This window comes from Acromyrmex echinatior, chromosome 6 (assembly GCF_024713525.1).
Source record: "Acromyrmex echinatior isolate Ae372 chromosome 6, ASM2471352v2, whole genome shotgun sequence".
NCBI lineage: Eukaryota > Metazoa > Arthropoda > Insecta > Hymenoptera > Formicidae > Acromyrmex > Acromyrmex echinatior.
The window spans coordinates 13,600,056-13,617,045 of NC_141857.1; the positions used below are offsets into that span (position 1 = coordinate 13,600,056).

General features: G+C 41.4%; 2 protein-coding genes and 1 pseudogene across 2 annotated transcripts; 2 read left to right on the forward strand and 1 right to left on the reverse strand.

The window, feature by feature from the left end:
• Positions 1 to 810: 810 nt before the first annotated feature.
• Positions 811 to 4,275, reverse strand: LOC147909498 (uncharacterized). The gene is made up of 2 exons (XM_087406810.1): positions 3,974 to 4,275; positions 811 to 3,726 (listed from the first exon to the last, which is right to left on the reverse strand). The coding sequence occupies exons 1-2, from the start codon at positions 4,172 to 4,174 to the stop codon at positions 3,400 to 3,402; spliced, it is 528 nt and encodes a 175-aa protein (XP_087262936.1). The 5' UTR covers positions 4,175 to 4,275; the 3' UTR covers positions 811 to 3,399.
• A 3,339-nt stretch (positions 4,276 to 7,614) lies between these two features.
• On the forward strand, positions 7,615 to 9,473 carry LOC147909499 (uncharacterized; annotated as a pseudogene).
• Positions 9,474 to 10,068: 595 nt separating this feature from the next.
• On the forward strand, positions 10,069 to 13,834 carry LOC105154798 (uncharacterized). Its single transcript, XM_011070523.2, has 2 exons — positions 10,069 to 11,073; positions 11,240 to 13,834. The coding sequence occupies exons 1-2, from the start codon at positions 10,666 to 10,668 to the stop codon at positions 11,306 to 11,308; spliced, it is 477 nt and encodes a 158-aa protein (XP_011068825.1). The 5' UTR covers positions 10,069 to 10,665; the 3' UTR covers positions 11,309 to 13,834.
• The last annotated feature ends 3,156 nt before the right edge of the window (positions 13,835 to 16,990 follow it).

Here is a 16,990-nt window from a genome sequence, read left to right on the forward strand (position 1 = left end):
ATGAGCATAATTTTATTAAAATTGAAGGTAAAGGGCGACTTCTAAATAATTATCCGAGAATTTACGAGTAATAAAATGATAAATATACATATATAAATAATAGCAAGCTTATATATAGAAACATTTTATATCATTATTATTTTTAATTAAGAATTTTTTTTAATGGAATTGCATTCATTTTTATCACACGAATCTAATACTTTCATGTAAACAATATAAACGCCATTTTTATCTTGCACTAAAACGTTTTTATTTCTTGCCTACACATTTACACTCGTCAATTCTGGATTGCACTAGTTCAATTCAGTTCAGTTCTAGTGCAATCCTCGTGCAGGAACAGAAAACAAATCTGGCTAGTGCACATCAATGATATTGGCACTGTATATAAGCTAGGGGTGGGAATTGCCAAAAAAGCATTGTTCCTAAAAAATCGATTTTCAAATGTATCGTTTTGGTACATCAATTATTTTCTTCAAAACATCGAAAATAATCGATTATTTACATCCTTTTATAAAATTAATACCTAATAATTAAAGTCTAATAATAATATGCCAATTTAATGAAAATTTCTTGAATTTTTGGTTCAGTGGAAAAATTCTAGGCACCGATTACTGTGAATGACTAATCAATAGCAATTATGAGGTCAAAATGGACGCTCTTAGATGCAATTGTTCAGTAAGATTGCTTTCACATGCAGCGTAATTTGCGTAAGCATAACTTGAGTCAGTCAATCAAATCGTCTCAACTAAAATAACGCGAATAGCTGATATTTATAATTTGATACGATTTGATTGGTTGACGCAAGTTATGCTGCATGTGAAAGTAGCTTAAGTGATTACACATGTGAATGCACAGGCATAATGGTACGTTTCCACTGAGTGTGTCGTCACATGTCGCGTCGTCCGTCCGCGTCATGAGTTAACCAATCAAAATAGCATTTTTATTGTATCATTTGACGCGCGACTCTTTGCGTAACGCATCGGATGTTTTTAATGCGCTTAGTGGAAATGTACTATAATGGCTTCGATTTATATCAGCGCGATATTCAATGAGTGTACTATTTCCGGAATAGTAGTACGTTCTTGGATATCGCGCGTCGCGTCACGCTGCTGTGCCGGAGCCATTAGAGATCCTAGAAAAGAGTCTGCACAAACATACTCTAGTTTTTCATTGGTCAGAAAAATATTGGCGCGATCAATCATTGTAGTCAAAATCTATCTGAGTGTGTTCTTTTAGGCATTGGATTTGGCAGCCGCTGCGCATCGGATCTGCCAACTGTGCAGCTGATTTAAGAGAATGTTATTGGATCATCTAAAAAGTATCCGCGGTTTTTTGTCACTAGATGGTATTGATGGTCAACACCATCTAGTGACAAAAAACCGCGGATACTTTTTAGATGACCCAATATTTTACGCTCGTGTTCTCAAAACGCGCGATTTTTTTTAAATTAAAGAAATATCGTACAATCATACAAAAAAGGTGTACTAATCAAATCACAATTGATACTCTACGTAACGTTTTACCGATTATAATTGAGGATTTAGTCAGTACGGACAGTGATTCTAGTAATTCTGACAGTTCAGATGAAGAGGTTAAGTATGCAATTCATACACAATTTTATTATTTTTATTTTATCATATTAAATATAAATATTAAATGTAGTAAAAAGAAATCCATTATTTTTCCAATAGATGGCTTTAGTAATCTGTATCACGCGTAGATGAGATACAGATTACTAAAGCCATCTATTGGAAAAATAATGAATTTCTTTTTACTACACCTAATATAATAATATGAAATATATTTATAGGAGAGGAGACAGATCGTAAAGATGAAGCATTACATACAAGCTATTGCTAGAATGGCTCCAGATATTTTCAAAAGTTACTTTTGACTCTCTCGGACATCTTTCGAGGTACTTTTACTATAGTACAAAATTACATGCGAATCAAATATTGTTAGCAATATTTTTTTATTAATCGAAATAGCTTTTTATTTTATATTCCGTGTATTATATATATTTTTAGATTTGAAGCGTATTTTTGAAGCGTCGATGATAAAATAAATAGTTGTTTTTCACCTGATGATGACACTCCAGCATAAAAATATACGTTTTCATCGCCCATTTTAATAAATTTCTCTTGCAATTTTTTATACTGTCGCTCTTTTTACGACCACACTAGGTCCGTAGCCGGCTGCGCAGCTAATTATAATCATCTGCGCATCCATTGCCAAAAGAAGGAAAATCTGCACTGCAGTTGTGCTAAAAGAACGAATTACTGCAAGAACTGCTGTATCCGATGCCTAAAAGAACGCACCCTATATGATTAAAACTTCACAAAACTATATTTTGAATACCATTTTATTTCCAATTAGATGATTGGATCCAAACTCTTCTAGGGTCTCTAAAGTCTTGTTCCACCTTTTGATAAATTTTATCTGTTTCGTAAATCTGGTAATTCGCGCATGTAATTGGGTAATCTTGCTACTTACCCAACAGATAAAATTTACCAAAAGGTGGAACAACCTAAGAGTCATGAAAAAGAATTTACCAATCGCATTGATCATATGGACGAATTGTTCAAATGCGATTAGTCAATTCTCTCTCTGTCCTAGATCTCGGACCGATTTTTAACATTGGGTTTCGTTAACTGACAATTTTTTAATTACTTAAAAAATTGTGCATTATAAAGGTCAATTTATTTCCATATATGACATATAATGTTATATAGTGACATATATAAATATTGGGTCATCTAAAAAGTATCCGCGGTTTTTTGTCACTAGATGTGTGTTGATGGTCATATATCTAATGACAAAGTACCGCGGATACTTTTTAGATGGCCCAATATTTAGACTTATTATTAGTACAGTTTACCCTAAAAAAAATTGTTTCTTTTTATTTCTTTTATTCTATATCTATAACTTAAAATTAATTTGTTTCATCAATATAATGAATAATATGAATATATAAAATACATATTACCTAATCACACATATTAATAAAGCAATCCAAATATAATAAATAGAAAATTTTAAATGACATGGCGAAAGTATTTGAAGAATTTAAAGATAGATTATATGTATAGAGAATACGTACGTACAAAGAGACCAATTCACATGCTTTTAGTGCTTCAGTTCACTTCTTTGTGAAAGAAATAAATGTTTATATAGAAATAGCAAAAACATAAAAAATGTATATATAAATGAAAATACAGGTGCAATTCAATTATGGAAAAATTAATAACAGAAAATTACAAGAAGAGATTTACAAAATGTATATTTACATTCTTTAATATATGTTATATATTAATATTATAATAATATACATAAAAAATAATATTGCAATATTGCACTTCAAATTAAATAATGATTTGAGAACGCAAGTGAATATAAAAATCAAAATACTTTCTTTTTCGTACGTTTCCAATCCTCATACTCTACAGATTGTAGAAAGAATAAAGAATTTAATCTAGAAGATTTTAGTCGATTCCTTATATCAGATTTTATAAGACCAGCTTTGGAAAATAAACGCTCGGTAGGAACAGATGTCGCAACAACTGCCAAATATTGTTTCGCTATCTTAAACAATGTAGGATATACTGCTTTTAAAGTTTGCCAATATTCTAATGGATTACTATATCTTGGAATAACAGACTGATGCAAATTGGCGTAACTCAAAATGCATTCCACTATCATCAGAAATAGTATCAATAAATAATGCAGCTAGATTATCATGAAAACTCCATAAATCTTTTGTTATGTTATTTTCACCTTGAGATGATATTGAAATAGTTTCAATAGAATTTGTATTCTTATTTAAATCTTGCATTAAAATATTAATGCGACCAATTGTTGACGATACATTTAGAAAATGTTGAAAATGTAATTTTTTAAACCTAGGATCTAATAATGTTGCAATTATTAATGTATTATAATGTTCAATATTATGAAATCTTCTTTCAATTTCTGACAAAATGTTTCGCTTAAAGTTTATACTGTTATTGGTCGTAGGAATACAATTATTGATACTTTCCTCCATACATCTTATTATAGGTATAACAATACTAACCGTCGGATACTTATCACCTCCGATTTTTTTTGTTATCAATTCAATTGGTTGTAAAATTGTAATAACTTCTTTTAAAATTCCGAATTCGTCATTCATAATCATTTTCTGAAGATGTTGGACATTTTAACATTACCGGATAAATATATTCTCGTAATAATAGAAAACGCTCGATCATATAAAATGTAGAGTTTTGGTCGTGTTGGAACATCTTGCTTTAATTTTAAAATGATACCTATTTTCTGTTTTCCCATCATGCTTTTGTGTTATTAACTCATCGGTAACAATATTTTTTATTTTTGTTATAAAATGCTTCTTGCACTACTGTTTTTTTTTTGGCTATCTGGAACTAAATGTGCTAAAACATGTGCCATACATAGAATATGCTTATTATTGAACGTACAATTTACTGCATTAATCATGTTAGAAGCACTATCAGTAACAATAGTTGTAATTTTGGATTGATCAATTTTAAAATCATTAAGCGTGGTTAATAATATATGATTACCACCATATGATTAATATATGACTACCTTTCGCAAATATTATTTCACTTATTAAATAATGTATTGTTATACCTAAATAACTTTTATCATCCGTCGCACGTCAATGATAAAGCATGTTGTATATCATTAATAAATTTATTTTTATACATCGTCAAAACAAACGTGGTTATAAATTTAAAAAGTATAAAAAGAAGAGCATAAGAAACCACAGCACAACTTATAGTTTGTGATATTTAATTATTATTACATAAATTAAAACATTAAACGTTTCGGCCACAATCTTGTCATCTTCAGTAAATTCATAATATTCTTAAGACGCAGAGTTACATCTAATTAAATTCAACCGTCGTATATTGTAATATAACACACAATAATAACACACAATGTCACGACAAATTTCTATCTGTTCAAAGGATGTACTTGAGATTCATCGTTATTTTTTGCTGTAAAACAGAATCTGGAAATTCTTGTTCTACACTTTTCGTGATATGACTTTTGGCGTTGTAACATTATTGTACGAAGCATCTTCTCATAGAAATGAACACGTTTATATAATTACATACGACGGTTGAATTTAATGTCAACTAGATGTATTGTATAAAAAAATTAAAAACATTAGCATCCTAATCAACACAGAGTATTAGTTATATTACATTTGTGTTAAAACGTCACACTCAAAAACGTTTGCATTGTTACGTAACTTTTTAAACTTGTTTATATACATCTATGATGTCATAAACACTGTGACGTGATGTTTTCCGTCCGTCACAAGGGCCGCCTGACCGAACAGTGCAGTATAGCGTCCTGGGTCCTCTCACATTTTGGGGGCGGACGCATCTGTGCTTTTCCCGCGTCGTCGTTTACGTACCTTATGCGTTCCGCGCTGTCGTTTCGTTTTCCCGTTTCAGTGTATTCCCGTACCGAGGGTTACAGAGGCCGGCGACTCCCGCGACCTTGGCAGAGTGACTCACCTCACCGGAGAGAAGAGGAGGAAGAACGATCAGGATTGGGAGACGGGAGACGACCGCTGATGACGGACCCGCCGGGGGCGCACGACACCTGACCTCGGGTTGCACGCAGGTGATATCCTTCCTTCATTGTCATACGCCCTTTTGATTATCGCAAAGCGTTCTTTATCGCACCTTCTTACAGGCGCAAAGCGGATCGAGACCCGATACATGTCGGGGAAAGTCACTCTACGCCCCAAAGATGGCGAGAGCCCCGGATTGGCGCCTCGAGACCACGAGGCGGCCTGAAAAAGACTCCCGCGATCTCTCAAATTTCGCGCGCCAGGACATGCGACGGGCATGACGCGGTTTTCGCGATTAGCGGAGCCGCGGGGCTACACGCCAATCAGGCGCGATAAGGCCCCCTCGCGGGGATAACGAGTCCTGCGTGCGCCCGGGAGGATTAGCGCCCGGCACTTGAGCTGTGGCCCGCTTGGAGAGAGCACGCGAGAGGACGCAGGACGACAGCGGATTACGAGCCTTCCAAGGTCGATTAGGACGAGCACCTGCGAGGGAGTCACGGTGAGACAAGCGTCATCCCTGTAAAGTCGCCGGTTTCCGCGTCCGGGAGGCAACGTATCGGATTTCTATCGGGCGTATAGTAGTGAGTGCACGTGGCATTACCGTGCACCAGAGTTTCGGGATTCGCGTATGCGTGTCGCCTCCCGGAACGGCCCTTATCGTCGGGATAATTCGAATGCGTCCGCCAAGGCCACAGCCTCGTCACTCGTTGTCGGTTTCTTTTTATCGCGGATTATATGTTGCGTCGAAGTTCCGTGCCGTAGTATTGTCGCATATTATGTCATCTCAAGCGTCTGTAACGTAAGATTTGCATGTTTATTCGGTCCTCTGTGTCATAGCCAATAAAGTCAATTTATAATAGTAATTGATAAGAATGCGTATTCTGTTGTATCGAAACTGCGTAGTGTTGAGTTTGCACGCATTCGAGCCTTCTCTGCATCTCAGCTGAGCGGCGCGAGGTTCCGCGAGCGCGCACGAGGTCACGCCGTGTCCACGCTACAAGCTGCCGAATTCCTTAGCCTTTGCGAGGCGATGAAATATGGTTCGTATAATTCGCGAGAGTATTTCTGTGTGGCGTGAGCTCGTGTCGCGAGAATTTAACGAAGTGGATACGTCTAGCGTAAAACCTCGGAGATTATGTAAATCAGTTATTGCGCTCAAGTAGAGTGTATCGTCTCGATTGTATCGCCAAATGTGAATGAGAGTCGAAGACTCATTTAACATATTTGTTACTTTTGTTATTGTTAATTCATGTGTACTTTATTCTCGCCCCTATTCGCTCCTCCAAACGATCTGCTATCCTCAACCACGAACCGCCCCCTCTGCCATTTCCGAGGCTGAGCTATCGGTTGGGAGCCCGTCGACATTCGCAGCTCCTTAAAGATGGCATAAAGAAAATCGCGTAATTTCTGGAAAGAATGGCACGCTCGCTCGTGCCTGGCGCCCAACTATTGTTTTGTGATTATGTGCCGCCCTTAAGAGCGGTCACGGGAAGACGCATTTCGGTCACGTTTCGTTTAACGCCACCCATCATCCGATCGCCTACGAGAACCTTAGCTGTGAATATGCGACGAAGTTGCGCCACGCTCGTGAGTGCGGTTGCAAATTTGGTACCCAACGTGGGGCTCTCGAGAATAGAAACAGAATTTTTTTTCTTTTCCCAGTAAATAAGAGCGAGGAATTTGGAGAGCGAATGCGACGAATATTGTGTTTTATAATTCTGCTTTGCTATGTGCCATTTTTATGTGCCTTTCTTATTTTTGTGCCTGCTATGTTTTTGATGAAATGTTTGAATTTTTATTTTATTATAATTTCTTCCACAGCATTAGTTACGATGTGTAATTTGTGCACGTTATAGAGTGAGCTCTGGAATTTCATGCTGTATCGCGCGTTCTTGATTTTCGCTGGTGTTTGTCGTTTCGGGCCGTTGTTATTGTGATTCGGGATCGCGAAGTTTTTCTATTGTTGTCGACTCTGTGCCGTGTTGTTTGTGTCGAACTGTCGGCACGCACGTTATTATTTTCGTGGGCTCAAGGCCACTGTGCATTGTCACTCTCTCTGAAGATTTGTTTCTTAAATATTATTGCCGTGTATCGGCCATTTCTGACGATCGCGTTCGAATATATTGGTCGTTTCAAAATTAGGATTGAAGGTTGACTACTATTGTTAAGCTTTCTTTTGCTATCGCGTGCGGGTATGAGGGCACAAACGCCAGCAGATCAGTAGCGGGAAGGTTATAATTTTTTTTTCTTCCTTTCTCTGTGCGGCGTTTGGCGGAGAATTTTTTTCCTTTTTTTTTTCTATTCTCTATTGGAGGTTTATCGGTGCCCACTGCTTCTGCGCTTCTGCTTGTTGTCGCCTGATTCCGAGCCCCGCCGGGATGTCTAAGGGACGTTCGCGACTTTCGTGGATTTACCGGCTGTCCGTCGAGCAGCTAAGGAAGAAATTGTCGTAGAGGGCAAGCGATTGAGAGGGATGCCGCTGTACTGCACACCGTTTGTTGCGTTACGAATTGAATGCGTTGGTGCCCGCGGAACCGTCCCAGCGTGCGGAGAAGGACGCCCTCATGGATTTGCGACCGCCGGCCGCGATGCCTGTGCAAACGGACAGTCCGGAGCCTCTCCTGCATGATTATTCGGGAGATCGCGTGGACGCGCACCGTACTCCTCCACCAGTGGCGTCTTCACCTTCACGCCCCGCCGACGCGTCGGGCATTCAGGCTTCAATCTCGGACATCATTAACGCGCTGCGAAGATGGAATTTAAAATGCTCGGGCGCGCGAGGTAGTGAGGCGGAAACCTTATTGATTCGAGGAGGGGCGTGAGTTGTTTCCCGTTGGCGATGCCGATCTTTTCCGATGTTTGCCATTTTTCCTGTCAGGTACCGCGCTGTTCTGGTATCGTTCTCGGCGTTCAGACTGGCAGATCTGGGATCATTCGTGGTTGCATAGAGAAGACTTCGGCGATCCGAATTTTCAGTACGCGTTGCGGGACGAGATTTTGCGCCGCACGCAGGGGAATGATGAGCCAGTCGCTGATTATTTGACGTGCATGCAGGCCCTTTTCGGTCGTTTGAGTCCGCCGTGGGACTTGACGGAATAGTTGGATTACGCGCATCGTAATATGCTGCCGCGTTTGCAGATGAATCTCCATAGGGACGAGTTCTCGAATTCGTGACTTGAGTTATTAGCTTCGCGACTGAGGTAAGCCACAAGGCTAACCTCACGCGCAGAGCCCCTCCCACACCGAAGAAATCTTTATTCCCGGAATTAGCTTATCGCCCGCGTAAACCCCCGCGTAGCTGTCGGGTGAACGCGATCGAGTTTTCGGTCCCGGCAATTGCCGGAAGTAGGAGGGCTCCGAGCCACCATCGGGCTGAGGCGGCTGCCAGGGGAGCGGGAACGCCCGTGACCTCGGCGACGACACCCGTGCGGACGGTTAAGTGCTGGAATTGTGAGAAGACTGGCCATATCGCGCGAGAGTGTGGGGAGACGCGCCGTACATACTGTTTTCGCTGCGGTACGCCGAACGTGACCATGAGGACGTGCCCCACCTGTTCGGGAAACGCGAAGGAGAGCCGCTAGTTCGGGTCGAGGCGGCTCCCACGAAATCAGGTGAGACCCACGTGGAAGTCGATAGGCCCTTGAGTATCTCGCGACGATGTTCCACGTATCCGAGTTGCCTTCACTACGGTACTTTCGTATTTTTATCGGGAGATATTCTTTACCGACTTTAGTGGACTCTGAGTCAAGCCGAACTCTTTTTGGGGACGAAGATATCGAGGTCGTACGACGGTTGAGCTTATCGACGGACCTCCCTGAAAATTTCCATATCCGTACCGTGAACGGACAAGTGGTGGTTTACCAAGACTTGTGTTCGAGATCGGTAATTCGAAAGAAAAGCAAGAATTCTTTCAGTCGATCGACATTAATTGTCATTGAACGCATGCACAAATTGAGCTCGTGATTTCATCTCAAACATGATTTTAATCCTCGTTGAAATCATCAAATTCGTCGTTCTTTGTTCTTTTTAAAAACAATTCGTTACACGCAAACAAGTTGTCGTTACCGGCAACGGACAATCGAAAGTTCTAGAACGATTCAATTCGCGCACGCGAGCGCCGCGCTCCGACGAATACGTCACGCGCTGTCACCAATCCCACGCACGGATTTTCTGTCGCGCATGACTGTTACGTTGAACGTCGCTAGAAAAGAATCCAAAGCGCCAATCAATTTTGTACACCTAATGCCACGTAATAATTACGATTGTGGCAAATTTTTATTGGATTTTTCCCAAAAGGGAAAGCTCAGATCGAAAGCAATAAATGCCTCGATCTCGCCGTCCTCCTCCTTACTTCCAAAAAGTTCTTAGAGTTCTTAGAGTCATAGTCGCGCTTCGTAAAATCGCCGTGCTAACCGTTTAGTGAAATCGCTATAACCGAATCTTTCGAGAAGCTTCGAGGAAAATCGCTGAGATTTTCCATCACCGCGATTCCAAGCTCAATTTGGAAAAGGTGACCGCATTTAATATTCTGTTAATCTGATCTTTAATTAATTATATCTTTTGACTTTGTAACTGAATACATTAAAGAAATTCTTTTGTTAAACTAAATGAAACGGAGTTCTCTTCACTGTCGTGCATCATATCAACCTTGTGCCGTTTTCTCACTCGAATCTGTCCGCGCGGTGCGCTCTCGCACATTTTCTGGTCCTTCGAGCCGGATTTAAACTAGCGAGAAAGACAGTAAGACAAACGCCGCATCACTTTAAAAATTTCACGATCAGCGCTCTCGCTCTGGTTCGCTCTCGCACAACTTGTTTACCAAGTGGATCGAATGTCGCGCCCTGAGGGCCGCGAACGAAAAGTTGATAAGCGAGGCCCTGGAGGACCTCGTCATCTCGCGCTGGGGTACGCCTAAATTCTTGCTCACGGATAACGGCACAGAGTTCGTTAATAAAACATTGCAAGCTTTCGCCGATAAACGCGGCATCATTCTTACTACCATCCCGCCGTATCATCCACAGGCAAATCCCGTTGAAAGGGTAAATAGGATACTCAAAACTATGATTGTGGCCTTTCTCGGCCGTGATCACCGCGAGTGGGACGCTCATCTGAGGGATTTCCGGTTCGCATATAATACCGCTCACCATTCATCGATCGGCACCTCACCCGCTTTTCTAAATCTAGGCCGCGAATTGGAGCCGGCATGGTCGTTGCGACGAGAGGGCCGAGGAGCGACCGAGGTGGAGCTGCGAGATCCTGCGAACTGGCAAGAGCGCATGCGGAGGTTGCAATCGTTGCACCGTTGGATTAGCGGTAACCTCGATCAGGCCCATCAGCAGCAGGCCCGACATTATAATTTGCGAAGGCGCGATCGCACCTTTCGAGTGGGGGATCTTGTTCTGAAGCGACAACACACGCTATCGTCGGCGGTTCACAATGTCGCCACCAAGTTATCGCCGAAATTCCAGGTTTGAAATTCCAGCATTTAAGGTTAATGGGATTCTTTCTCCAGTAGTATATGAGTTGGAGAGCCTCGAAGGCCTCAAAGGCGTTCGGGTGGGAAAGTTGCATGTAAAAGATCTGAAGCCATACCTCATTCCCTAATATTGCTGATCCCTAGTGTCACCTTTACAGTTATCGGTATCGAAGTTATTGCTGGATAGGGGGCGTGGAGGACATTCTAATTGTGCGCCGCCACCCTGAGAGGATGGGAGAAAGAGGCGAAGCCTTCCGAAGGAGGTATGACGCCATATTCCGGGGAATCCGACGGGACTTTCCAACCTTCTGGCGAGAGGCGAGAGAGGTGGCCGAGGAGTACCGGTGCAGCGGCACCGGGGGGGCTGTCGTCAGAAAATGGCCCGACACCAGAGACGCCGCTGTGCAAACAGGAGACGGACCACTCAAGACAAGAGATGCATCCCAGCAGACGGATCCCATGCCGCCCACTACTCCCCCGCCTCGGAGAGGGGGGGAGGAAAGGGGAACATCACCTCCTCAGCGCCGCGACGGAGGTCAGACGGGACTGGCAGGTTACACGGTGGGGGGACCGGCGCACCCGGGAGGATGTTGGAACTGCGGCCGGGACACCCATCGCTACTCGGACTGCCCCTATAGTCGTGACCACTCTTTTTATTACGGCTGCGGGCGGGCGGGGACGACGAGGAAGAACTGCTCCCGCTGTAAAGACGAATACGACGAATCAGAAGGACCCGTACTGTCCCGTACCCTAAATGTATCGAACACTATCATATCGCATATCCACAATAAAATATTATCGTCAAACCTCTAGTTATTTCTGATCCTTGACTCGCCGCTCTATTTCTTTTTCCCTCTCCAGTAATGCCAACCCTGCCGCCTTAATGTTCTTGCGAATGCATGTGGCTTTGCGCTTCGTTTGAGGTGACTGGTAGAGCTTATTCCTGCGCTCACCATATTTCATTGTTTTTTTTTGCTTTTTGACTTTGTGGTGTATTGAGGTTTCTCGGTTTTGTTTTCGTTGGTAGTGGAGTTTGAAGATACGATGTTGGCAAGGCGTTTGACGCGAAGTTACTTCCGTTTATGTAGTCACGATCCAGCGGTGCCGTTTCTCCCTCATAAGATTTTGGGGGGGGGGGAAGACTATCGGGCGAGCTGCTACCGGAAGCCGAATTGCGTACCGCTTAGCGAGCAGGATATTGCAGGAATAGAAAAATTTTTTTTTCCTGCTCTCACCACTTTAGTTTGTGTTTCCGTACCGCATACTGACAGTCTGGAGACTCGAAGAATGATTTTGACGTGTGTTGACGTGACGGAGAGAGAGGAGCTCGAGAGCAGGCCGCGGTAGAACATATTCTCAAGATCGCGAGACGTGTTCGCGAGGCCACCAGCGACTGCCTCTCCTCATTGTTTGAAGTTAGTACCGTTTTGCGTAGGTTCTTTCCGTAGATTCCGAAGAGCCCTCGCGTTGGAGAGACGGAGAAGGAAAACCGTCAGTACCGTACCGTATTTAGGAAAAAGGCTACCCAGATGCTCGCCCGTGACGTACCGCTGGATAACAATTGGGAAGAAACTGGCGACTATTGACGTTCGTCGTAGCCGAGACGTCCTCAGTCCTCCCCGGGGAAGGGGGAGATGTGACGTGACGTTTTCCATCCGTCACAAGGGCCACATGGCCTGACCGAACAGTGCAGTATAGCGTCCTGGGTCCTCTCACATTTTGGGGGCGGACGCACCTGCGCTTTTCCTGCGTCGTCGTTTGCGTACCTTACGCGTTCCGCGCTGTTGTTTCGTTTTCCCGTTTCGGTGTATTCCCGTACTGAGGGTTACAGAGGACGGCGACTCCCGCGACCTTGGCAGAGTGACGCCACCTCACCGGAGAGAAGAGGAGGAAGAACGACCAGGATTGGGAGACGACCACTGATGACGGACCCGCCGGGGGCGCACGACACCTGACCCCGGGTTGCACGCAGGTGATATCCTTCCTTCATTGTTACGCCCTTTTGATTATCGCAAAGCATTCTTTATCGCACCCTCTTACAGGCGCAAAGCGGATCGAGAGACGGTACGGCATGTCGGGAAAGGCCACTTTACGCCCCAAAGACGGCGAGAGCCCCGGATAGACACCTCGAGGCCACGAGGCGACCTGAAAAAAACTCCCGCGATCTCTCGAATTTCGCGCGCCAGGACATGTTACTTTTGTTATTATTAATTCATGTGTACTTTATTCTCGCCCATATTCACTTCTCCAAACGATCTGCTATCCTCGACCGCGAACCGCCCTCTCTGCCATTTCCGAGGCTGAGCTATCGGTTGGGAGCCCGTCGACATTCGCAGCTCCTTAAAGATGGCATAAAGAAAATCGCGTAATTTCTGGAAAGAGTGGCACGCTCGCTCGTGCCTGGCGCCCAACTATTGTTTTGTGATTATGTGCCGCCCTTAAGAGCGGTCGCGGGAAGACGCATTTCGGTCACATTTCGTTTAACGCCACCCGTCATCCGATCGCCTACGAGAACCTTAGCTATGAATGTGCGACGAAGTTGCTCGTGAGTGCGGTTGCAACACACATAATGTTTATAATACATGGTTATATTGTATTTACATGTTGAGTATGAAATTTTAACACAGATGCTATGTCGACTGATATACCATTGTATTATTCTGAGTATGGTCCAACGAATGCTATAAGCGCATCAATGCAAGTGGACTGCATTTGTAGTAACTTATGGAAATAATAATTTACCTCTAAAAGAATTAATATTTGATTGAAGACATTATCAATTTGTTCAGTAGGCAACTTGTTCACCTATAAAAAAGTTAAAATTGAAAATTAAAAATATAGTTGTACTTCAATCATTATTTCTAATTTGATTTTTCACATAATAATATTGAATGTAACTATAAATTAAATTTTTTCAAATTAAATATAACCAGGTAATTCTCAATGAAACCAAAATATCAACTAATTCTATTATTAAAAATATTTGTTACCTATCAATACTTGTTGCATTTTAAGAAATTATATTAGGTGTATGACTTTGCTTATACCTTTTTCGTATAGATGGCTTTAGCGGTAAGTGGTGATCGAAATAAATAGATCATAGACGTTACACAATAAACTTGGGCATCTGTCAACATAATCCCATAGAAACATTAGTCGATTTGTGTCTGCATCATAAAGTTATTCTTGATTGAAAATGTCAGTTTACGAGCCAAATTCTTGTCATTTTAATTTTCTGCTTCAATATGAAGAAATCTGCGGCTGAAGCTCATCGAATGCTCTCAAATATTTATAGTGAAGCCGCTATTAGTGAAAGAACGTGTCGTAAGTGGTTTCAACGCTTCAAGAAGGATGATTTTCACGTCGAAGACCAGCATAGCGGTGGAAGAGAGAAGGTTTTCGAAGATGCAGAATTGAAGACATTACTTGATCAAGACTTTTGTCAAAATCAAAAAGAATTGGCACGATCATTAGGAGTGACTCAATCAGCCATTTCAAAATGTCTCAAAGCCATGGGAATGATTCAGAAGCAAGGAAATTGGGTGCCGTACGAGTTGAAGCCGAGAGATGTTGAACGGCGTTTGTTTGCTTGTGAACAGCTGCTTGAAAGGCAAAGACGGAAGGGCTTTCCGCATCGCATTGTGACTGGGGACGAAAAATGGGTTCATTACGATAATCCCAAGCGCAGAAAATCATGGGGAGTTCCCGGCCATGCTTCCACGTCGACGGCCAAACCGAATATTCACGGCTCCAAGATCATGCTCTGTATTTGGTGGAACCAGCTCGGCGTAGTATATTATGAGCTGTTAAAACCGACTGAAACAATCACAGGCGATCAGTATCGAACGCAATTGATGCGTTTGAGTCGAGCATTGAAAGACAAACGGCCGCAATACAACGAGAGACACAATAAAGTGATTTTGCAACATGACAATGCTCGACCCCATGTTGCGAAAGTGGTCAAGACATACTTGGAAACGTTGAAATGGGAAGTCCTACCCCACCCGCCGTATTCTCCAGACGTTGCTCCCTCTGACTATCACTTGTTTCGATCAATGGCACACGACCTGGCTGACCAGCACTTCCGGTCTTATGAAGAAGTAAAAAATTGGATCGATTCGTGGATCGCTTCAAAAGATGATCAGTTTTTTCGACGCGGGATTCGTATGCTGCCCGAAAGATGGGAGAAAGCAGTGGCCAGCGATGGACAATACTTTGAATCATAAATGTATAACCAGTTTTTTACAATAAAGCCTCGAATTTCGGAAAAAAACGGTATAAGCAAAGTCGTACGCCTTATAATATTATCTTATGTTTATTTACAGTATAAGACGAATTAGAATTAGCATCCTCGTCTTCATACATTCTTTTTCGTATGTTTTTTTTTACATTCTTTGTTTTATTGATATCTAACTGTGAGTCGATGCATTAACATTGTCTAATAGCATTAACATTGTCTTCTTCAATATTTTCGTCAACAATTTTTTGATGATTTTCAGATAAATCATCATCATGTTCTAAATGAAATATATTTCTTTGCAAATGTTACTTTAAATTGATAGTATTGCCACCATGCTTTAGTGTTTTTTTACATAAAATGCAAGTAGCATTCGTAGAATCTTCTTTCTTAAAATATTTCCATACGACACTTTTGCACATGCTTTTCTTTTTACCCATTTTATATTCTAAAAATAAAAGAATTAATGATAAAGGTTTACAATACCCCGGTCACTTCAAATTTTGATAAAAATAGACTCAATCGATGTGTTTTCACGTAAAAATAAAAATTCCACAAGAAAAAAGCGTCACTCTGCCCCACGAACCGCGATATTAAAAGGGTTTGTTTTAAAATCGTGAATTTGTGTTTTAGAGCAGAGAACTTGTTTTAAAAGCGAATTTGAGATCATAGCGAATGCTTGCATCGCAGTATTTCGCGGCTAACAGACCTAACCTCAATCGTCAACTTTAACTTAAGCTTAATATCTCAGTTCATGGGGCAGAGCGCTTTTTTCTTGTGCAAAAAGCATCGATTCTTAAATCATCGATCGATAATTTCCCATCCCTAATATAAGCCTTCTAACCTAAAAAAAACCTGTTGCTTTTTGCTGTTACTTAAAAAATTGATCACAACGTTTTTTTTTTTTTTTTTTTTGATAACGGAGAGGAAATGCCTGACGCATACCGGGTCTCGGGGGAGAACCCGGGATTATGTGGGGCTTGCACCCACTAAAACCCCTCCGGGTGTCCTTACCTGGCCTTGCGTGAGGGGCTCCCAGGAACGCGTGCAGCATACTTCTGGGAGACGCTTATTATATCTCATTACGAAGATTCATTATGATAATGAATTTAATAATGAAGTACTTGATACTTAAAATGTGATGGACGAAGATATAAGTGATGTAACTTTTATAAATGAAGATTCTGTGGATGAAGATACAATCCTCATCTCTTTAATTCAAGGTTATCCTTATTTATATAACAAGTAATTAAATGACTTTAAAGATAGCCTCAAGAAAAAAAATGCTTGAAAAGAGATAGCCAAGATTTTAAACATGAAAGGTATATCTATCATAATATATTTCTCTAATTTTAAATAATTCACAAATCAAAATTTAAGTTTAACTTGAATACTTGACTAAATGAAATTGTATTCAAGATTAGTGATTTTTTATTGAAAATTAATAAAGATTCATGACTGAATGAAGAATTCCATACAAATCATATGAAAAATAGATTCCAGTCAAATTAGTTGAAATATCCTGAGGATACCATAAACTATATCATAATAAAATTTCAACCAATTCAACTAAAACCCATTCTTTATAAAATTTATGTGGGGTCCTTTATTTGTTTACTTTTTTAATGTACATTATAATATATCAAGTAAAATTTTCCTTGGACAGAAGACA

What these genes read in the sequence shown, in the direction of transcription:
- LOC147909498 (XM_087406810.1), bottom strand. Translation starts at nt 4,174, where the DNA reads ATGATTATGAATGACGAATTCGGAATTTTAAAAGAAGTTATTACAATT. An exon ending in ACTTTAAGCGAAACATTTTG is followed by an intron (nt 3,727 to 3,973) that starts TCAGAAATTGAA and finishes ATGATAATCTAG; the next exon opens with CTGCATTATTTATTGATACT.
- LOC105154798 (XM_011070523.2), top strand. Translation starts at nt 10,666, where the DNA reads ATGATTGTGGCCTTTCTCGGCCGTGATCACCGCGAGTGGGACGCTCAT. An exon ending in AGTTATCGCCGAAATTCCAG is followed by an intron (nt 11,074 to 11,239) that starts GTTTGAAATTCC and finishes TCACCTTTACAG; the next exon opens with TTATCGGTATCGAAGTTATT.